The sequence below is a fragment of the Rhinoraja longicauda genome, chromosome 2 (assembly GCF_053455715.1).
Source record: "Rhinoraja longicauda isolate Sanriku21f chromosome 2, sRhiLon1.1, whole genome shotgun sequence".
Taxonomy (NCBI): Eukaryota; Metazoa; Chordata; class Chondrichthyes; order Rajiformes; family Arhynchobatidae; genus Rhinoraja; species Rhinoraja longicauda.
In genome coordinates, this window is record NC_135954.1 from 96282082 (window position 1) to 96306164 (window position 24083).

Consider the following 24083-nt stretch of genomic DNA (forward strand, 5'->3'; position numbering starts at 1 on the left):
CCTGCCAAACCAACATCCCATGAATAAATGAACGAATAAATGTATAATTGCAATGTCAAATAATGCATAATTTCACCCATGGATAATTATGTTGCTCAGAGTTAAACATGACACTTGAATATGCACACAAGATTAATTTCATTTAAACAGATAGTAAATGTGGATACGATGTTAAATAGGAAGGGGCTACTGCTGTAAGATTCTACAGTAATCCCACTTCCCTACTTCCTCACCATTCAAACTCTACCCTGCTCTTCCCCACCTGGAGCTCACAACCACCAAACGTGACAAACTGAGCTATGGTCTAATGCTGTAGTTACCAGACCCGAGTCAGTACAGTACCACACAGAAACTGCTCGTCCACGATTATGTGCTCTAGTCAACGGAGTAGGACTTCAACCACAACTAAAATCAATATTATGCTGTAAATTCAATGGGCAAAAATCTTATTTTACCAGTCCGAGGAGGGGGGGGGGGGGGGGAGAGAGGAGAGGGTGCTGCACCAATGCAGGAGGTTTGGGGCCAATGGTTCCACTTGGTCTAGTATCTTTTAAACATTGTAATTATACCCAAAGGCTACCACCTGCGTCCCGTTTCACCTTGAATCTATGCTCTCTATTTTTAGATTCCCATATCCTGGGGAAAATACTATGACCACGCACCTTACCTGCACCCCTCATAATTTTATTTATCTCTACAAGATCTCTCCTTATTTGCATACAGTCCAGAGAAAGAAAGTCCCGGTCTATCCAATTCTTATTAATAAAAAAGTAATTTGATATAAAGTGGCTCTATAGAAAAGATGGAAAACACGAGAAAAGCAGCAACGATTGAAAACAAAAATTAAATGAAACCCAGTATAAATTAAGCAAATACAACTATACAAGACAACCTGTCAAGGATGGCAGTGGTGCAGTTACTGCCACACAGCGCCATGTTGTGCTGCTGCCAGTACAGAGTTTGTATGTTCACCCTGTGACCGAGTGGGTTTTATCTGGGAGGACACAAAATGCTGGAGTAACTCAGCGGGACAGGCAGCATCTCTGGAGAGAAGGAATGGGTGACGTTTGGGATCGAGACTCTTCTTCAGACTGATGTCAGGGGAGTGGGCGGGACAGAGATAAAATGTAGTCGGAGACAGTAAGACTGGTGGGAGAACTGGGAAGGGGGAGGGGTCGGAGAGTGAGGCGACTTGAAGTTAGTGAAGTCAATGTTCATACCACTGGGGTGTAAGCTACCCAAGCGAAATATGAGGTGCTGTTCCTCCAATTTGCGCTGGGCCTCACTCTGACAATGGAGGAGGCCCAGGACAGAAAGGTCAGGTTGGGAATGGGAGGGGGAGTAAATGTGTTGAGCAACCGGGCGATCAAGTAGGATAAGACGGGCTGAGCTGTGGTGTTCAGCGAAACCATCGCCGAGCCTACGTTTGGTCTCGCCGATATACAGGAGTCCACACCTGGAACAGCGGATACAGTAGATGAGGTTGGAGGAGGTGCAAGTGAATCTCTGCCTCACCTGAAAAGACTGTTGGGGTCCGTGAATGGTCGAGGGGAAGGTAAAGGGACAGGTGTTGCATCTCCTGCAGTTTCAGGGGAAAGTACCTGGGGAAGGGGTGGTTTGGGTGGGAAGGGACGAGTTGACCAGGGAGTTGCGGAGGGAATGATCTCTGCGGAACGTAGAAAGGGGTGGAGATGGGAAGATGTGGCCAGTAGCGGGATCCCATTAAAGTTGGCAAAAATATCGGAGGATTATGTGCTGTATGTGACAGCTGATGGGGTGGAAGGTGAGGACAAGGGGGACTCAGTCTTTGTTATGAATGGGGGGAGGGGGAGCAAGAGTGGAGCTGCAGGATATCGAAGAGACCCTAGTGAGAGACTCATCTATAAGGGAAGAGGGGAACCCCTGTTCCCTAAAGAATGAGAACAGCTTCGATGATCTGGTATGGAAAACCTCATCCCGGGAGCAGGTGTGGTGTAGATGGAGGAATTAGGAGTAGGAGACAGAGTCTTTACAGAAAGCAGGGTGGGAAGAAGTGTTGTCTAGATAGCTATGGGAGTCAGTGGGTTTGTAATAGAAGTCAGTCGATAATCTGTCTCCCGTGATGGACACGGTGAGATCTGGAAATGGTAGGGAAATGTCGGAGATGGTCCAAGTGAACTTGAGTGCTGGATGGAAATTAGTTGTGAAGTTGATGAAGTCAGTGAGTTCTGCATGGGTGCAAGAGGTAGCACCGATGCAGTCGTCAATGTAGCGGAGGTAGAGTTCGGGGATGGGGCCAGTGTACGCCTAGAACAGGGATTGTTCGACGTATCCTACAAAGAGGCAGGCATAGCTACAGCCCATGCGAGTGCCCATAGCTACGCCTTGGATTTGGAGGAAGTGTGAGGAGTCGAGGGAGAAGTTGTTGAGGGTAAGGACCAGCTCTGCTAGGCAGAGGAGTCTAAGTAGACGGAAATTGGCTGGTTCTGTGGTCGAGGAAGAAACGAAGGGCTTTAAGACCTTCCTGGTGGGGAATGGAGGTGTAGAGTGACTGAACATCCACAGAAAAGATGAGGGAGTGGGGGCCTGGAAAATTGAAGTCATTGAAGAGACGAAGGGCATATGAAGTGTCGGACATAGGTGGGGGGGGGGGGATTGAGCCAGGGAGGAAAGGATGGAGTCGAGGTAGGTGGAAATTAATTCAGTGGGACATGAACAAGCAAAAACAATGGGTCTGCCAGGGCAGTTCTGTTTGTGTATTTTGGGGAGAAGATAAAATCGGGCCGCACGGTGCTGGGGAACGATCAGATTGGAGGCTTTGAAGGGCAGAGAGCCAGAAGTAATGAAATCAGAAATGGTGTGATATTAAGGCCTGGTGTTCATGTGTGGGGTCATGGTCCAAGGATAAGCAGGAGGAGGTGTCTGAGAGTTGTCGCCTGGCCTCAGTAAAAGTGTTGAGCAACTGGGAGATCAGGTAGGTTACCACGCCAGACTATCACGGCACCTCCCTTGTCAGTGGATTTGATTATCATGTAGGGGTTGCTGCAGAGTGAGCGGAGAGCTGTACGGTTGGGGGGGGGGGGAGAGGAGTGGTTTGAGTTGGTAAGGGGAGTGGAAAACTTGAGATGGTTGATGTCCCCCCAGCAGTTAGAAATAAAAAGGTTTCAAGAGGGTTGAGGGCCGTCACTGGGTGGCGAGGACTCTTTCCCATAGAAAAAGGCACAGAGGCGACGAAAGAAGACCTCTACGTCGTGGTTGTCCCGGAACTCGTTGAGGTGGGGGCGGAGAGGAACAAAGGTGAAGCCTCTGCTGAGGACAGACCGTTCCATATCAGATAGGGGGAGGTCAGGAGGGAAGACACAATATGAGTAGAGGTTGGGGTCGCATGGGCCCCAGCTATGCCTGCCTCTTTGTAGGGTACGTCAAACAATCACTGTTCCAGGCGTAAACCGGCCCTATTCCCAAACTCTACCTCTGCTACATTGACGACTGCACCTGTGCAAAACTAGAGATGCTGCCTGACCCGCTGAGTTACTCCAGCATTTTGTATCTACCTTCGATTTTAACCAGCATCTGCAGTTTTTTTCCTACACCATATCCAATTTTCTTCTGTCGTAATCAGAATGCATGTTCCAACAATACAGTTACTGTAGATGCAACTGAATTACAATTGACAAGTGACAAAAAAATCAAATGGGAATATGTTATAGGAATATAAGGAAACAAGACGGGGAGAAACAGCACTGATGGGGTTACTCTTCATGGACCAGAAGGCCTATAAAACAGTGAATGCTGAAATTACTCACGCTCTTAGCTTATCTGTGGATACAGAAAAATATAGCACTGCAACTTTGTCCCCATTTCACTCCCCACTAACACTGCCATCTTACTATTTCAAACTATTTCTGAAGGATGCATATCGTTTGGCAAAACAGAAAAATTACTCCATGCACAACACCCGAATGAAGAGCAGGCAAGGCAGAACACTGGACTTCCATCACTACCACGGAACAAGCACAGAAGGGAGTTCCATCTGCTGTCCACACTCAAGAGTTTTGTTAAATGCTTATAATCCATCACCTGAGATAGAAGATATTGACACATTAACCTATGCAAGTAGGATGTAGAGATTGTCAGAGATTGTCAGCTGTAGTTGACAGCATCATCACCACAAGATAAAGAACTAACTATAAACAAGGACAAGTATCGATGAGGGTGTCCATTACATGCAAACTCTTTCGAAAACAAAAGCCTTCCTCCAAAGGTCCCAAACGGCTCTGTAAATAATGTATTCGAAAACTTCATGCAAATTGTGCAACATTTCAAGCAAATGATCAAACTAGCTTTAACACTTTTTTTTTTTACAAAAAAGGCTCTCAAAGAATTTTCTCGTTTACCAAATCAGAAACTATAAGTCTGAAGAAGGGTCTCGACCTGAAACGTTACCCATTCCTTCTCTCCGGAGATGCTGCCTGTCCCGCTGAGTAACACCAGCTTTTTGTGTCTATCCGGTTTAAACCAGCATCTGCAGTTCCTTCTTACACGGTATATTTGAAAGAGCAGCGTGTCTTGTTTTAAATTGTTTTCCTTGTTTCAATTTTATGATTCTTTAACTTGATAATCTTTGTTGCACAATTTAGTACTTGCAGCACAATAGATACACTTTTTTTTTCTCGGAGTACATTTTGTGCTCCGAGAGAGAGAAAAAAAGGACATCAATATTGCTTTAAACTTGAGCAATCCTCACAGCATGACAAACACGACAGCTACGGAGACAGAATAATAGACTGAGTTAAACATAGACATAGAAAATAGGTGCAGGAGTAGGCCATTCGGCCCTTCGAGCCAGCACCGCCATTCAATATGATCATGGCTGATCATCCAACTCAGTATCCCGTACCTGCCTTCTCTCCATACCCCCTGATCCCTTTAGCCACAAGGACCACATCTAACTCCCTCTTAAATATAGCCAATGAACTGGCCTCAACTACCTTCTGTGGCAGAGAATTCCACAGATTCACCACTCTCTGTGTGAAAAAAAACTTTTTCATCTCGGTCCTAAAAGACTTCCCCCTTATCCTTAAACTGTGACCCCTTGTTCTGGAACTGTGACCCCTTGTTCTGGTTAAGTTGGATTTGATAGTCTATGGCTTCTTTCTACACTATATTGTTCTATTATTCTACAAGGCTGATAGAGTGTAACTTTAAAATCTGAAAACACTTCAAGAGGCAGAGATCTTTGATTAATAGCTATTAAACACCACAACATCCAACTAAGCTCCGAACTACATAGACTTGGGGATATTGTTGCTGTCTTTGCAATATTATTGTTTGTCTTTTATATACTGATTTTTTTGCTGTTTGTAATGGTGTTTGCAGCATACTAAGTTTGCACATCTATTGTGCTGCTGCAAGTTCATTTTCGGGCACTCTTGAAGTAAAGGAAATGGAGGGCCAAATGATACCAAATCAAAGCAAGCTCATTTTCACAAGTTTTGTTTTTAAATTTTGGGATAGGTAGGGTCGAGTATTAATTCAGCCCGCAAGATTGGAGGCAAATAACAAGGACTCATTTAACGGCTTTAAGCTATCTTATTGAAGCGGCAGATTCACAGAGGGACAATACAAAGCTCACCTTAACAATTGGCAGATCAAACACTTCCCGCGCTTCCCCAACTTCAGGGTTGTCACCATCCTCCGCAATGATGTGTGTTGCCAACGCATTGTAGGAAACCTCTTTTGCCTTTCCAGTCTTCAGCAGCTGAATCACCTAATTCAAAGAAAGGAAAGCTGTGAAAATGCACTAGATGTACAAAAAGTGTTTGAATTCTCACAAAGTCCAGGCCAGAATGAAACCTTGCATACAGATCTAGACACGCTTCATTTCCCGTGAGCCAGAGAGGATCAATTCATCAAGATAAACCAAGTCTTAAACAGCATTTACAAGATGAATCTAATGATCACTTCAAATTCAGTCCAAGTAGTGGAACTAAAAAGCATGAATTTTTAAAATCACTGGTTAAAATTTTACATGAAGCCAGAAAATCTAATCACTGTTTGAAGGTTCAAAGCAGGGCAGCAAAGTAGGGATAGACAAATTGCCGCGGGTTCCGATTTCTGCTGGATGTGTAAGCATTAGACCATCTGACGAGATCCACAATGAGATGTATCTGATCTGAATAGTATGCGACCAATTTTCGAAGGGAGAGGTTAAGAAAACTTAATATGAAATAACTGGCTTAAAAATAAACCAAATGGAACTTTCTAAAAACTATTTTTGAAAATTAGTTTTTTGTGGGTGGCATGCTATTTAATAACATTACATTAGCCGCAAAAACACAGTTTAGACTTTTTCTAAACAACTCACCACCACTGATCAACATCGGCTACAGAAGAATTTAAAAAATATATTATTATTGATGCTGAAAATCTGAAATTAACACAGAAAATGCTGGAAACAGTCAGCTGGTCAGGCAGCTTTCATGGGAAAAGAAAAATAGCAATGTTTTAGATCCAAGTCCCCCTGACAGAAGGTGGAAAGAGAGAAAACAAAACAGTTAGATATAAGGCATTGGAGGGAATGAGAGCATGACTTTAACAATGATTAATCACATTTAAAGTTCAGAGGAGAGAATAGTGAAAATTGTGAAAATGTGAAAATGTACACCAAACCAGACATCAACATAATAACAACTACAAATAGCCTCAAAGCTAGAGGAGCAAAGTTCAAAGGAAATGTGCGTGGCAAGTTCCCCCCCCCCCCTCCTCCCCCCCCCCCTCCTCCCCCCCCCCCTCCTCCTCCTCCCCTCCTCCTCCTCCCTTCCTCCTCCCCCCTCCTCCTCCCCCCCTCCTCCTCCTCCTCCCCCCCCCCCCCTCCTCCCCTCCCTCTCACACAGAGGATGGCGAGTGATTGAACACGCTGCGGGGACTATTGGATAGTCATATGGACAAAATGGAGTAAGGGTTATGTGCGGGAGATAAGTGATGGTCTTGGCATCATGTTCGGCGCATACATTGTGAACTGAAGCCGAGTTCTTGTGCTGTAATGTTCCATGTTTTAAGTTAAATTACTGAAAACGCTTTCATCTTTAGATGAAACGCAGATAAATCAGGGTTCCACCCCCTTTCTCTGGGCACAAATGTTCCCCTTTCAATATTTCAAAGGAGCTCAGGAAGCTATTCTCAGGATTCCATCCAATATTTAATCTCCAAATCAAGATCACAATATTATTTCATCTTTACCACGAGAGGATTAAGGATCTCCAACACCAATTCATATTTTAAGTGAAATTATCCCAGAGTGCAACACAACAACAACTAAAACTAGCTCCATTAAAGACAGAACGTCTTCCATAATTCTGGAAAGACCAGAATTTGTTGGGGTGGCACATGTCCAAAACTGGCACTACAGTTGATAATGAAGTTAGCAATGGGCTCACCAACTGGGCAGAGAAATGATCAATGGAATTCAATCCATGGTAAACCATGGCGAGGTAAACCATTTGGAGAAGGTAAGAGCGGACATGAAAAATGGCAAGAAAATAAAATGTGTGGAGTGCAGAGGAATCTCAGACTACTTGCCCACAAGCCCCAAGTTTGAAGATGGGTAATATGGAGGATGTTTGCTTTTTTTTAGCCAAGGCATACACGAATAAGTAAAACACAAAGTCATGAAATCACTGTAGCGGCAATTTCTTGAACAGTGCCTCAGAAGAAAATGAAGTACTCGTCTCCTGAGTTTTGAGGTGGTTAATGAAGCCAATGTGGGAACTTCAGCGACTACCACAGGAAGTCTCTGAGGTGGAGTGTTCTTTCGCCACTCATGGGGTTTCTGTGCACTCCGAGTACATGGAATCAAGGTCCTCCAACATCATCCTGAATACTCCTTCACCACTTTGCATGATGCAAGAATGCTGCAATTCTTCAAGGAGGTTTCAAGCATATCCTTGAATCTTTCTCACTCTCTATTTAATAATCCTTTCCCCTGACACAGCCAAAAATAGAATGCCAGTTTCCATAATTGTGTACAAATCTTAGTCAGCGCAGTTTAGGAAGTAATAGCACGAGAAGATGTGGAGAAGATTTGCATAACTCTTGCTGGGATTGAAGAATTGTATTTATAAAGAATTGGCTAGGCTGTTTGTCGTTTAACTGGAAATAAGGAAAATGATGTAACTGAGATATATAAAACCGAGCAGTTTGGCCAGGCAGACAGGAAGGAATCAGGGAGATCAGTAACCAGGAGGCAGCGATTTGGTTAATTAGAAGAATTAGGAATTTGAGAAGAAAATTCACTCAATATGCAACAGGGTCTGAAACTCACTGGCTGAAACCCACAGCACATTAAAAAAGTGGCTCATGAATTCTTGAAAAGTTATAACTTCCAGAGCTACATTCAGGCAGAGCTACATTCTGTGAACCTAATGGCCTCCTTTTGAAATTTTTATTATCTTACAGCTTGCTCTCAGTTGAACGCTGTTGTGCAATTTTCAGTTCAAAAGCTTTGAGGCTGCAAGTTCCTGGAAGCTCAGCACTATCATAACATAGTGAGGGCATTTGGGACCCAACAACAGCAGGCTCAACAAATTTAAGAATTATGCAAGAATTGAGATTAGAATGGACCAAATCCCCATAAAGGAAAAAAAAAAATGCGAACGATTAGATAACCTGAAAGGATCTGCAAAGTTTTAAAATCAATTAAAATAATTCACCATATGTGTAAATCTTTCACCCTGGGCTAGAGATTGAATCGACAAGTTTAACATTTATCATGCCGATATAAGGATATTTATGCAGTTCCCTTTTCTCCAAGGAGCTTTTGAACACATCCTGATTTTTTTCCAGCTGTCTCCACACATGACAAGAGCTTGGAACGGTGTTTTGTCCAGGAAGATTTAGTGAAGACAACAATGATGGCATTTTTTCAGGTTCTTGAGTTGCCTTCTAAAGATAGTCCAATTCTCAAAAGTATTTAGGAAGGCACGGGTTACTGCTTCTTAATAGACTTTAGACTCTTTTCCTGAACTAATCAAAGCCTGCACTTACATATTTATTTTCATTGATGCCCGACTTTGCTGCAAGATTTGAGATATGGTGCATGTTTTCCAGGATCTCATCACAAGCCTTTATTGTCAGAGGACAATGTTGTACAACATAAACTAGTTCATACAGGATCTTTGTCTCACACGAATAAACAAGGCCTACTCTCATGACATTCCAAATCATTGAGTTGGCAATGTCCAGGAACTCAGCACCCGAACATACACGAATGAAAGTATAGTTGGCATACTGCAGATCGACTGGAGGTTTCCGATGCCCTGGATCTGGAGCATAATCAATGTAGGATGAAGTTTGAACTAATCAAGAGCCCCAATTCTACAGGAAATCTGTTGGAGGCAACGTGCAGTCAAGCAGCGAGAAAGACCAAAAACATGTTCAGAGCAATCATGTTCGATACCAGCCTTCCTAGAGATCAACTGTTTTGTGGACTTAGTCATGCAACGTAGAAACAGACCCTTTAGCATACCATGTCCATGCCTACCATAAATAAATTCGGATTTGGTTTGAACCAAATGTGTTGGCAGTATCGCTACCGGCTCTTAAGAATCCCTAGTCCATGAATGCTCAAAGTCTAGAAGGTGCATCGAGAACACACAAAAGTCCTGTGTAAATAGTGGAAGGAAAGCTTTGCCTTATAAGCTCCCCAACTTAGTGCCTCATCAGGCAAGTCCTACCATGTCAGAGTGCCCAGATCTACTTTGTCCTCATTGATCTTCTCAAAACACACAAAACTGGAGTGGATGCGAGTCATCTTAATATGATAGGGCTGCCTAAGACAACTTATGCTGTTAAGTACCAGCTCAAACTTTCAGCAGATGAGTCTGGCAAATCCTAAAAAAAAAATAAGAGAGCAAGCTGGCGTTTTTGTGATGCTAATTGACTAGTAAAAGAACACATGACTACTAAAAAGCATAGATCTAGATATTTTGCCGAAGATGTATAATTAAAAGCCGAAAAAGCTAGAAATGCAGTTTAGGCAGATCCATATAGAAAGAGTTCAAAGTTGACGACCTTTTATTGGAGCTTAAAATATTAACAATGTTTCTCTCCCCACAGCTGCTGCCCAACCTGAGGAATACTTCCAGCATTGTTTCCAGTTAATTATTTTTTCAACGTGTGGCTGCGCCTAACGGCTGCGGCTCTCTGGCAGTCTGTTTGCCTTTTTTCCTTTTTTTTGTGTCGGTGTTGGGATGGTTTTTGTTTCTGTTTTTGGCTCTGTATGTGTGGGGGGTGGGGCGGGGGAACCTTCTTTTATTAGGTCTCTTCCCCGGGGCGCAGCTCGGCCGCGGGGCCTTCCATCGCCCGCGGGGCCTTCCATCGCCCGGCGCGGCTCGGCCGCTGGACTTAACATCGCCGGCGCGGCTCGGCCGCGGGACATAACAGCGCCCGGTACGGCTGCGGGACGGTTCAGCGCTCGGTGCGGCTCGGCCGCGGGGCCTTCCATCGCCCGGTGTGGCTCGGCCGCGGAACGGTTCAGCGCCTGGCGCGGCTCGGCTGCGGGACTTAACATCGCCGGCGCGGCTCGGCCGCGGGACGTTTCAGTGCCCGGTGCGGCTCGGCCGCGGGACTTAGCAGCGGCCGCGGGGCCTTCCATCACCGGCGCGGCTCGGCCGCGGGACGTTTCAGTGCCCGGTGCGGCTCGGCCGCGGGACTTAGCAGCGGCCGCGGGGCCTTCCATCGCCCGGCGCGGCTCGGCCGCTGGACGTTTCGGTGCCCGGAGCGGCTCGGCCGCGGGGCCTTCCATCCCCTTGCGGGGGCTGTGTGTGTCGGTCGCCTCGGTAGGGGTCGAGCTGCCTGTCCGTGGGCGCGGGGGGAAGAGAGTGGAAGTTTTGTTGCCTTCCATCACAGTGAGGGGGTGTTTGGAGTCACTGTGATGGATGTTTGTGTTGGGGTCGTGTGTCCTGTGTTCTTTTCTTTTTTGCTGTGTCTTGTGACTGCTGAAATTTCGTTCGGTATTTATACCGAATGACAATAAAGTTCTGTTATGTTATGTTATGTTATGTTATAATTGTTTCAGATTAACAAAGTTACCACATAAAACAGTAGACGGGAAAACAGTTTTCAACAAGCCATTCCCGATTAACAAACAGATTCCATTTTTATGGACATCCATAAGACAATTTTGTCCAGAAGTTGGAAAATACACACACAAAAAAAAAATCACTTGATATGGCAATATCGCCACAGTATTGTAATGAATGACATCAGATGCATTCATAAGGCAGTACAATGGTGCAGCTGATAAAGCTGTTGTCTCACAGCACCAAAGACCAGTGTCTGTATGGAGCTTGCACGTCCCCTATGACAGCGTGGGTTTCCCCTGGGTATTCCAGTTTCCTCCCACATCCCAAAAGGCCTGTGGGTTAATTGACCAATGCAAATTACCCCTAGTGTGTAGAAAAATAAAACATAGAACTAGTATGAATGTGTGATCAATGGTCAGGGTGGACTCAGTGGGCCAAAGGGCCTGTATCCATGACGTACCCCTAAACATACAAGGCTGATGAGAAGCAAAAAAACATTACTAAAATAGGCGAGAGAAAGTTAATTTTGCAATTTGTTGGAACAAACCCATGCATGTGAGAATAAATTTAGATGCTAATAATATTATGGGACATCATTTATTTGTGGGGGTGTCCATAAAGTGGGTATTCAAAACCAGGGACAGTGTGTACAATGAAAATGAGTGGTTAGAAATCTTTTATTAATATATTTACCTGCTAAAACTACTTCCTCCAGCAGTTTATGTTTTGATTATCATTCTAGCAACTGCATCACCAAGAGACCACTGCTCTGTTGGTGATGCCATCTTTTGGATTAGATTAAACAATGACCTAACTACCTTCTCAATTGCTGATCAAACACCCTACGGGGTAATTCTGAAAACTAATTCTGAAAACCCAACCAACATCACAAAAACAGATCATCACACCATCAATAGTATGTGCTTATTGTGCTTCCAAATTCAAAAATGACACGACTTGTGATGTGCTTGGGGGGGTTCTCCCAACGTTGCAATAAAAATGAGACACATTGTCATTACAATCTTCCAATTTCTGGCAGCACTTTCTGCAGGGTTTTACACAATTAACCGTCGATATCCGTATCCTCAGTTGCACGTCAATAGTACTCCGGTTTACTATCACGATGTGTGCCAAGATACAGTGAAATACTTTGTTTTGCATGCTATTCAAACAGATCAGATACACTATACATTAATACAATCAAGTCAAACTCAAGTACAATGGATAAAGCAATGGGGAAGATACAGAGTTGAGAATATAATTCTCGGTAAAGTAGTGCATCAGTTCCATAGACATTGTAAGAAAATAACTGCAGATGCTGGTACAAATCGATGGTATTTGTTCACAAAATGCTGGAGTAACTCAGCAGGTCAGGCAGCATCTCAGAAGAGAAGGAATGGGCGACGTTTCGGGTCGAGACCCTTCTTCAGACTGACATAGACAAAGTCTATTGTCCACAATGGGGTAGAGGTGATTCGGATAATACTCTAACTTACTGGAGAACCGTTCAAAATGAATGAATGAATGCTTTGTTGTCACATGTGACAAGTCACAGTGAAATTCTTGCTTGCATACCCAAAGTATGGGTGCTGACAAAGTTACAAGGTGTACACAGGGCCCCCTTTATTCCCCCCCTCCCCCCCCACGCCATGTCCCATTGTTCTTCCCCTTCCCTCACGGCCCCCGCCCCCACCCCCACCGGTTCCTCCATTGTTCTTTCCCTCGGAAGCGCCGTCCTCGGTCCATCCGCGTCCACTATCTCTGCCAGGTCATCTCTGGACGCCTCCATGGTGCCAACGCAGGCCCCAGCTGCATGGTTCCGTCGACTCGAGGACTCCAACCTCAGGCGTGGGCTCCGCCAACTCCGACTGACAGGGGCTCCGGCCTCGCCAACTCTGCCGGCCGCAGGCTTCGGCCTCGACAGCTGACCCGCGGGGGCTCTGCCTTCGCTGACTCTGCCCAGCAACGCGTCCCGCTTCGCCGACTCCGCCAGCCTCGGGGGTTCCGGCCTCGCCGACTCCGCCAACCTCGGGGGCTCCGGCCTTGCCGACTCCGCCAACCTCGGGGGCTCCAGCCTTGCCGACTCCGCCCAGCGAGGGTTCCGGCCTCGCCGCTCCGCCAACCTCAGGGGCTCCGGCCTTGCCGACTCCGCCCAGTGAGGGCTCCGGCCTTGCCGACTCCGCCAACCTCGGGGGCTCCGGCCTTGCCGACTCCGCCCAGCGAGGGTTCCGGCCTCGCCGCTCGGCCAGCCTCGGGGGCTCCGGTCTTGCCGACTCCGCTGGCCGCAGTCCGGTGGGGAACAGTCCGCCCCCCCTGACATCAGTCTGAAGAAGGGTCTCGGCCCGAAACGTCGCCCATTCCTTCTCTCCCGAGATGCTGCCTGACCTGCTGAGTTACTCCAGCATTTTGTGAATAAATACCTTCGATTTGTACCAGCATCTGCAGTTATTTGGTTATACCCAGTCTGGTGGTGCACACTTTCAAGCTTCAGTACTTTCAGCCAGACGGGAGCGGGGAGAGGTGGAAATAAAGTAGGACAAGTCATTGCATTTTATGTTGGCTGCTTTTCCAAGGCAAAGTGAAGTATAGATGGAGTCAATGGGAGCTTTACTTTAGAGGCATCACGTAAATAAATCCCTAATGCATATTCATGCCAGTCTGGGGTGCAATCCTTTTAGGCAACTGGCTGCTAAACTGAGCCAAACTCTGTCAATCTTCAGTTATAATGCAACGATAAACAAAATAAGCTAAATATTTAACCGAGTTAAAAGACAATCACCAGCTTATCAGTGCTTGCCCCCCACAGCTAGTGCATTTAAGACTGCCCATAGTTGCTCTTTTATTCACATGCAGAGAAAGCTAGATAAACACAAGAGAGAAAGAGGACTGGTGGGAGGACCCATCAGAAGCATGGAACCTAATGGCCTGTTTGTGCCATTGATTTTGATGCAACTTGATGTCATTCTGAACTGTGCCTGGTGTTGCAGGTTGCAGAAGGTGATCCAACTATCAGCTGGATATTTCTTAAGAAACTCAGCAGATCAGGCAGCAACTGTGAAGCGAATGGACAGACAATTCCCTCAGGTCAGGACCCTTCTTCAAACTGATGGTGTGGAGATGGGTGGGGGGGGAGGGGGGGGGAAAGCTGGAAAAGAGAGATGGGGTCTGGGCAAAGCCTGGTTATTGAAGGTGGATACAGGTGAGAGGGAGTGATTAACAGTTGGGTAGCGTAGTAGTTAATGGCTCGTGGTTAAAAGGATAAGGGAAAAAAAGTGAAATGTAAAGCCATAGGTACAAAGGTGGAAGAGGTCTGGGAGGGTATAAAAGGGAGATATAAAAAGAAAATATGGGACTGGAGGATGGATGATGAGCGTCTGGAGAGGAGAGGAACAGGGTGACTGGGTGGTGGAGAAATATGCGCATACAGGGTGGGAGGGCAAGAGATAGAGGGCTGGGGGTGGGTAACACTGAAAATTGGAGAATTCATTGTTCATACCATTGGGGTGAGAGCTATCCATGCAGAATATAAAGTGTTCTGTTCTTCCAGTTTGTGTGGCCCCAGTCTGCCAATGGAGGAGTTCCAGCAACCAGGAGTTCAATCCATAGTTCTTTATTTGTCGCATATGCAACTGCACAGTGAAGTTCATTTTGCACATATTACACATGGGTGCCGCCATTTTTGGCACTATTGTTCACAGTTCAAAGTGCAGTTGGCCTGCGTGCTCGATGTACTGGAGGAGTTCCCGCGAACCAACGTCACTCTCCTCTCCTTGCGCGGCCATCTTTGTGTCCCGTGGACACCTCCTGCTGCCTACCCGAGGCTGGAGGCATTAACCCGGTTCACCCCCCCTCCTCGCGTCCGACTTCTCGAGCTGCCCCCGGTTTATGCCGTCGGCCAAGCTTTCAGGCAGACTCCCGGTCCCGCTGACCGACGAGCCCATGGGCGAGATCCTGCCACCCGTGAGCCTGCAGGTGGACACCGACGAGCCTTCGGCGGGTTCCCGGTCCCATCAGAGACAGCGGCGAGCGAGCCGGGCCTACCAGACAGTTGCTCCTCACAGGTTGGCCCGCGGCAAGCGTCCCGGCCGAGTTCCAGCAGGCTTTGATGTACAGAGTGCAAGCGTACGGCGAAACTCTTGCCGTGAGCACCAAATGCAATAGATGAGGTTGGAAGAGATGCACGTGCACATTTGAATCAATTCAATTTAACAGCCTTTCATCAAAATTGCAACAAAGACATAATTTGGCATTAACAGCACTCAAAACATCTAATCTAAGACTTTTAAATTAGGTTCCATACTTTTCACAAAAGTAATGTGCATATTTTACGATGGCTCAAATGTTTACCGTTTCAAGTGGACGCAGTAAAATACCAGCCCAAATACAGGTTTATGGCACACAGAATGTTCTGAAATGTCCAACCTGTTTACTCCGAAATGTCTAATTAAACAGTCACACGCCTACCTAAAACCATATTATTAGTTCAAGCCTTGCTTTTGGCCAAAAAGCTAGAATGTCCAAACTCTTCAAAATTGCAGATACATAAATTTCCCCCAAAGTACAAGGCATATAAAATTCCTATATTATACAAACACCAGTTCATCAACTTCAATAGTTACTAGACCAAGTGGACCCGTTGGGTCCAAACCTCTCCTGCATTGGTGCAGCACCCCCTTCACCCCTCCCCTCCCTCCATCCCTCCACCCCTCCCCCTCCCTCCCTCCCTCCATCCCCCCAACCCCCTCCCCCAACCACCCGTCCCCATCCCCTTGACCCCTCCCCCTCCGTCCCCGTGAAGTGAAATAATTCTTATTACCAAATACATGGTTAGGTGAGCACTAAAGTCAACATGAGGTTTGTTCATTTGTGACTCAAGTTACTTCCAAACTTAGCAAAGGCCTCCCTTTCTCCACTCTTTGTAAACATCCAAACGTGAGCTGCCTGTGCCCTGGCCTGGCCTGTGCTTGCTGCCCTACATGAGCCTGATATTTCCTTGTTTTCAAATTCGCCCATGCCTGACTCAATAGACAATAGACAATAGGTGCAGGAGGGGGCCATTCGGCCCTTCGAGCCAGCACCGCCATTCAATGTGATCATTCAAGATTCAAGATATCTTTATTTGTCATCCAAAAAACAAGTTTTTTGGACGAAATTTAGTCACCCTGATGGCTGATCATTCTCAATCAGTACCCCACTCAGTACCTCAATCAGGACTCCACTCCCGTCCATCCCACTGAGGAATAAGCACTCAGCGAATTTTGGCCATTTGATCATTATTGAATTAAATTCCACCACTGTTGTGGTGCTAAAATTCTGGATTTCCCTCCCTAAAACCCTCCTCCGACATATTTTTACTTCAGCAGGATGTTCCGTAAAACCAAAGATAATAGAGCAGAGCAAGACAGACCACTCGACCCTAAAAACCGTAGTATGTCATGGCGCCATTTTAGTAGGCAGAAACATTTTAAAAGATAAATAACAAAAATCTGTGAAGTGATAAATGAGATATATTCTGCATTTTTATGGTATCATCACACATACTGTTCCCCCACAACACTGATTACACTACGAGAGGCATAGCGAACGGCGGGTTTTGCTTACTAAAATGGCGGACGTTACGCTCCTTTGCGTGCTACACTTCAGTATAGGCGATTTCGACGGAGTGGCTCCTCTAGTATCTTTGCTTAAAGCCAACTTCTAACCTTGCTTCTCGCCGAGTCGGTGTCCTAGTTTGGTCAGTCGGCGTTCTGGTTTGATAAATTATTGGCTTTACTGCTTGCTCTAGGCGTACAAGTATTAGAACATAGTACAGCATAAGACCAAGCCTTTTGGCATGTGCAGCCTACCCTCCTTATTATAGAGCTCTTTGTAACCGATTTCAGTTATAGCAGACAAAATCTGTTGTAACCAAGGTGTCCATTCACAACACAACCAGCTCACCTATCATCTACAAAAAGTAAATTAAATTACAGTATGTAAACTTTTGTGGCGGGCCGAGCCACTTTGGTCTCGAACCGTCGTTCGTCGAGCTCGAGCACTCGCGTGGACCTGGCGTGATCTGGGCCGACCAATCAACACCGACCTGGGTGGTCTGCTGGCGGTGTGCAGCAGACGATGGAGCTAGTCTTCACCTCACCGTCAACACATTAACACACACCTCTTGTACTAATTGTTGAGCTGTATCGTTTAAATATTAAACTGAGTGTTTATGCAATACGCGAACCTCTACAGTGGTGACCCCGACATGATCCAAAACGGCCTCTTTTGGATTTCATCATGCCTGGAGGAGACAACCCAGATCAGCAGAACACAGTTTCACTCAAACTGCCCACCTTCTGGACATCACAGCCCTAAGTGGGGTTTGAAAAAGCCGAAGCCCAATTCCACATCCGCCAGATAACTGCCGGCGTCACCAAGTACCACTACGTTGTCAGTGCGCTGGACCAGGACACCGCCGGGCGCCTGATTGATTCCCTTCGCTAGCCACAAGCCTACAACAAGTACGAAGGGATCAGAACGCTCCTCAAGGACACTTTCGGTCTCAGCCGCCGCGACAGGGCGGCAAAACTCCTGCACATGGATGGCCTAGGCGACCACAAACCGTCCTTGCTCATGAACAAAATGCTCACACTGATGGATAGACACAAGACCTGTCTCCTTTTCGAACAGGTCTTCCTTGAGCAGATGCCTGAGGACATCCGCCTGCTCGTCACGGATGACGATTTCACCGACCCCCCCGAAGACTAGCAGCCCGTGCGGATGTGCTGTAGCAGGCCAAACAGCAGGGTGGAGCCACCATCAGTTGGGTGGTGGCGGTACCCCGGCAAGTCATAAGGGCAGTCCCAGCCTCCACGGAAGGAGCAGCGGCCAAAAACATCGCCTCCTCTACACCTGGGATCGTCATTCGGAGCGACGTTTTCTCGTTGACACGGGAGCGGAGGTCAGTGTTTTGTCCCCCTCGGGCACCGACACTTGTTCCGGAACGAAGGTGCCTCCCCTGACCGCTGCCAACAGCAGCAACATCAGAACATACGGGGCCGCACGATCCCGCTCAACTTCAACTCCTGTCGCTTCAAGTGGACCTTTACCATCGCCAACGTCTCATAACCGCTGCTGGGCGCAGACTTCCTCCGGGCACACTCCCTGCTGGTCGACGTGAAGGACAACGTCTCGTTAATTCTAAGACGTTCGAATTGACTGCGCCCCACCTCGGCTCAGTGACCTTCTCCGACAACGAGTACACCAGGATCTTGGCCGATTTCCGTGACATAACTCCCCAGTTCACAACGGCCAACCCCAGGCATGGGGTGAAGCACGATATCCCCACCACCGGACCGCCAATTCATGCACACAGGCTGCCCCCCCGACAAGCTCCAACTGGCCAAAGACGAGTTCTGCAAGATGGAGGAAATGGGCCTAGTGCGCCGCTCAGACAGCAAACCTGGACGGTGCCAAGGTTTTTTCCAAGGCCGACCTGGTTCCGGTCCACCCAGACGACATCATCAAGACGGCCCTCATCACTCCGTTCGGGCTCTTCGAGTTCCTGCGCATGCCTTTCGGCCTCAAGAACGCCGCCCGAGCTTTCCCACGGCTCATGGACACGGTGGGCCGCAGGCTGGACTTCGTGTTCATCTACCTCGACGACATCCTCGCCAGCCGCTCTCGCCAGGAACACCGCACACACCTCCGGCAGCTATGCCAGAGGTTCAACGAGCATGGCCTGGCCATCAACCAAGCCAAGTGTCAGTTTGGCCTCACTTTCATCAACTTCCTCGGCCATCACATCAACCAGCACGGAGCGGTCCCGCTCCCGACCAAGGTCGAGGTTATTCACAATGGCCACCTGTCCATCCCCTCCACAAATACTGCCTAATCCACCAAATTCCTCCAGCATTTTGTGTTGTGCTTCAGGTTCCAGCATCTTCAGTTCATAGATACAGAGACAATAGGTGCAGGAGCAGGTCATTCGGCCCTTCGAGCCAGCACCACCATTCAATGTGATCATGGCTGATCATTCTCAATCAGTACCCCATTCCTGCCTCATCCCCATACCCCTTGATTCCGCTAGCCCTAAGAGCTCTATCTAACTTCTTTTGAATACTTGCGTCTCAGGATTTATTCTACTGTGTTCTACTTGATTTATCCCCAACTTTCTTCTCCAATGTTTTTTGCAGGCTCCCTCCAAAAGTCTCACATTTTTGCCCTGATTCTTCCACTCTGTTGTCAGGCTTCGGATCTGTCCTTCCATAAGTCAGGGTACTAACCAATTCACTTGTATCCCAATGTGGACATTGGACTGTGTCTATGGAACTGATATTCTACAATGCTGAGAACGATGTTTTGCACTCTATACCTTTCCCTTTGCTCTAACTATTGTACATGAGTTCAACGTGCTTACATGCAAGTATGGTATATCTGATCTGTTTGGATAACATGCAACAACAAAAAAAGTTTTACACTGTACCTCAGCACTGGTGACAATAATAAACCTACTAAACCTAAACCTAAATTTATGATCTGTTTGGGTAGCAAGCAAAATAAAACTTTTCTCCATACCTCATTACATATAACAATAATAAAACTAAACCTCAATTTATTATCTGTTTGAATAGTGAGCAAAACAAAGCTTTCCTCTGTACCTCAGTATATGTGATAAGTTTAATAATTAGAGACCGAAAGAAAGGTCTCGACCCAAAACATCACTCCAAAGACGTACAGGTATGTAGGTTAATTGGCTGGGTAAATGTAAAAATTGTCCCTACTGGGTGTAGGATAGTGTTAATGTACGGGGATCGCTGGGCGGCACGGACTTGGAGGGCCGAAAAGGCCTGTTTCCGGCTGTATATATATGATATGATATGATTCCTTCTATCCAGAGATACTTTATAATCTGTTTGGATAGCATGCAAACCAATGCTTTTCACTGTACCCCAGTACATGTGACATAAGCCTAAAATTAAATTCATGATTAGCTTGGATAGCATACACAAAACATATTTTCACTATACCTTGGATACCCATGAAATAAACCCAAACCTACAATTTTGATGTTTGGATTGTATACAAAACAAAGCTTTTCACTGTACCTCAATACACGTGACAATAGTAAATCTAAATGTATGATCAGTTTGGATAGCATGCAAAACAAAGCTTTTCACTGTACCTCAGTACACGTGACAATATTAAATCTAATAAAAGACACAAAAAGGCACATGACCCTCCTAACATATGCGACAACCAGTGAGAGTTGATGAGTTACTCCAGCATTTACATCAAGATACAGATACAGAAATGCTGGAGTAACTCATCAGATCCCTGGCTCCGCTTGGATCCTTCTCCAGCGATCTCTGAAGGATCCCGACCTGAAATGTCACCCATCCCCTTTCTCCAGAGATGCAGCCTGACCCGCTGAGTTACTCCAACACGTAGTGTCTATCCTTTCCCAGGGATGCAGCCTGACATTGAGTTACTCCAGCAGGTTGTGTCTTTCAGAGGAAAACCAGCATCTGTAGTAAGTAGTTCCCTTGTGTCAGATAAACTTAGCCCCCCCTCCCTCTCCTTTCACTGCCAGCCTCTGAGCATCGCAGAGGGCCAGCCTCTGAGCATCACAGAGGGCCAGCTGCTAAGCACCCCAGAGTGCTAGCCTCTGAGCACCACAAACTGCCAGCTGCTAAGCACCACAAACTGCCAGCCTCTGAGCACCCCAGAGTGCCAGCCCCTGAGCACCACACAGGGCCAGCCCCTGAGCACCACACAGGGCCAGCCTCTGAGCACCACAAACTGCCAGCCTCTGAGCACCACAGTGCCAGCCTCAGAGCACCCGGAGGTGCCAGCCTCTGAGTACGTGCCAGCCTCTGAGCATCAAGAAGCTGCCTCTGAGCACCCCAGAGTGCCAGCCTCTGAGCACCACAGTGCCAATCTCTGAGCACCACAGTGCGAGCCTCTGAGCACCACAAACTGGCAGCCTCTGAGCACCACAATGCCAGCCTCTGAGCACCCCAGAGTGCCAGCCTCTGAGCACCACAGTGCCAGCCTCTGAGCACCACAAACTGCCAGGCGCTGAGCACCAGAGTGCCAGCCTCTGAGCACCACACAACGCCAGCCTCTGAGCACCCCAGAGGGCCAGCCTCTGAGCACCACAGAGGGCCAGCCTCTGAGCACCACAGTGCCAGCCTCTGAGCACCAGAGCGCAGCCTCTCAGCACCCCAGAGTGTAGCCTCTGAGCACCACAGGACCAGCCACTGAGCACCACAGGGCCAGCCTCTGAGCATGTGCCAGCCTCTGAGCACCCCACAGTGCCAGCCTCTGAGCACCCCAGTGTGCCAGCGTCTGAGCACCACAGACTGCAGCCACTGAGCACCACAGTGCCAGCCTCTGAGCATTAGTGCCAGCCTCTGAGCACCACAGTGCCAGCCTCTGAGCACCACAGTGCCAGCCTCTGAGCACCCCACAGTGCCAGCCTCTGAGCACCCCACAGTGCCAGCCTCTGAGCACCCCACAGTGCCAGCCTCTGAGCACCACAATGCCAGCCTCTGAGCACCACAGAGGGCCAGCCTCTGAGCAGCCTAGAGTGCCAGCCTCTGAGCATCAAGAAGCTGCCTCTGAGCACCACAGAGTGCAGCCTCTGAGCACCAGAGGGCCAGCCTCTGAGCACCACAGTGCCAGTCTCTGAGCACCACAAACTGCCAGCCTCTGAGCACCACAGAGGGCCAGCCTCTGAGCACCACACACTGCCAGCCTCTGAGCACCCCAGAGTGCCAGCCTCTGAGCATCAAGAAGCTGCCTCTGATCACCAGAGGGCCAGCCTCTATCATAAACTGCCACTCTGAGCACCACAGTGCCAGCCTCTGAGCACCACAGTGCCAGCCTCTGAGCACCACAGAGTGCCAGCCTCTGAGCACCACAGAGTGCCAGCCTCTGAGCACCACAGTGCCAGGCTCTGAGCACCACAGTGCCAGCCTCTGAGCACCACAGTGCCAGCCTCTGAGCACCACAGTGCCAGTCTCTGAGCACCCCAGAGTGCAGCCTCTGAGCACCATAGTGCCAGCCACTGAGTACCACAGTATGCCAGCCTCTGAGCACCACACAGTGCCAGCCTCTGAGCACCACAGTGCCAGCCTCTGGGCACCCCAGTGCCAGCCTCTGAGCACCAGTGCCCGCCTCTGGGCACCCCACAGTGCCAGCCTCTGAGCACCCCAGAGTGCAGCCTCTGAGCACCACAGTGCCAGCCTCTGAGCACCCCACAGTGTCAGCCTCTGAGCACCACAGTGCCAGCCCCTGAGCATCACAGAGGGCCACCCTCTGAGCACCACAGTGCGAGCCTTTGAGCACCACAGTGCCAGCCTCTGAGCACCACAGTGCCAGCCTCCGACCACCACAGAGGGCCAGCCTCTGATCACCAGTGCCAGCCTCTGAGCACCACAGTGCCAGCCTCTGAGCACCACAGAGTGCAGCCTCTGAGCACCCCACAGTGCCAGCCTCTGAGCACCACACAGTGCCAGCCTCTGAGCACCACAGAGTGCAGCCACTGAGCACCACAGTGCCAGCCTCTCAGCACCACAGTGCCAGCCTCTCAGCACCACAGTGCTAGTCTCTGGGCACCACAGTGCCAGCCTCTGGGCACCCCACAGTGTCAGCCTCTGAGCACCACAGTGCCAGCCCCTGAGCATCACAGAGGGCCACCCTCTGAGCACCACAGTGCGAGCCTTTGAGCACCACAGTGCCAGCCTCTGAGCACCACAGTGCCAGCCTCTGACCACCACAGAGGGCCAGCCTCTGATCACCAGTGCCAGCCTCTGAGCACCACAGTGCCAGCTTCTGAGCACCACAGAGTGCAGCCTCTGAGCACCCCACAGTGCCAGCCTCTGAGCACCACACAGTGCCAGCCACTGAGCACCACAGAGTGCAGCCACTGAGCACCACAGTGCCAGCCTCTCAGCACCACAGTGCTAGTCTCTGGGCACCACACAGTGCCAGCCTCTGGGTACCACACAGTGCCAGCCTCTGAGCACCCCTTCTTGATGCTCAGAGGCTGGCACTCTAGGGTGCCAGCCTCTGGGCACCACAGAGTGCAGCCACTGAGCACCACAGTGCCAGCCTCTCAGCACCACAGTGCCAGCCTCTGGGCACCACACAGTGCCAGCCTCTGAGCACCCCAGTGCCAGCCTCTGAGCACCCCCACAGTGTCAGCCTCTGAGCACCACAGTGCCAGCCCCTGAGCATCACAGTGGGCCACCCTCTGAGCACCACAGTGCGAGCCTTTGAGCACCACAGTGCCAGCCTCTGAGCACCACAGTGCCAGCCTCTGACCACCACAGAGGGCCAGCCTCTGATCACCAGTGCCAGCCTCTGAGCACCCCACAGTGCCAGCCTCTGAGCACCACACAGTGCCAGCCTCTGAGCACCACAGAGTGCAGCCACTGAGCACCACAGTGCCAGCCTCTCAGCACCACAGTGCCAGCCTCTCAGCACCACAGTGCTAGTCTCTGGGCACCACACAGTGCCAGCCTCTGGGCACCACACAGTGCCAGCCTCTGAGCACCCCAGTGCCAGCCTCTGAGCTTCTTGATGCTCAGAGGCTGGCACTCTAGGGTGCCAGCCTCTGGGCACCACAGTGCCAGCCTCTGAGCACCACACAATGCCAGCCTCTGAGCACCACAGAGTGCAGCCACTGAGCACCACAGTGCCAGCCTCTCAGCACCACAGTGCCAGCCTCTCAGCACCACAGTGCTAGTCTCTGGGCACCACACAGTGCCAGCCTCTGAGCACCACAGTGCCAGCCTCTGAGCACCACAGTGCCAGCCTCTCAGCACCACAGTGCCAGCCTCTCAGCACCACAGTGCCAGCCTCTGGGCACCACAGTGCCAGCCTCTGAGCAGCCCAGTGCCAGCCTCTGAGCACCCCACAGTGTCAGCCTCTGAGCACCACAGTGCCAGCCCCTGAGCATCACAGAGGGCCACCCTCTGAGCACCACAGTGCGAGCCTTTGAGCACCACAGTGCCAGCCTCTGAGCACCACAGT

At 48.9% G+C, this 24083-nt stretch overlaps 1 protein-coding gene across 1 annotated transcript in view; it reads right to left on the reverse strand.

Annotated features, from left to right (window-relative positions):
- paxip1 (PAX interacting (with transcription-activation domain) protein 1) overlaps positions 1–24083 on the reverse strand; it is a 113380-nt gene that overhangs the window by 86831 nt on the left and 2466 nt on the right. The window contains exon 2 of the mRNA XM_078424721.1: positions 5615–5749. Coding sequence (XP_078280847.1) covers positions 5615–5749 — 135 coding nt within the window. The remainder of the gene's footprint in view (positions 1–5614; positions 5750–24083) is intronic.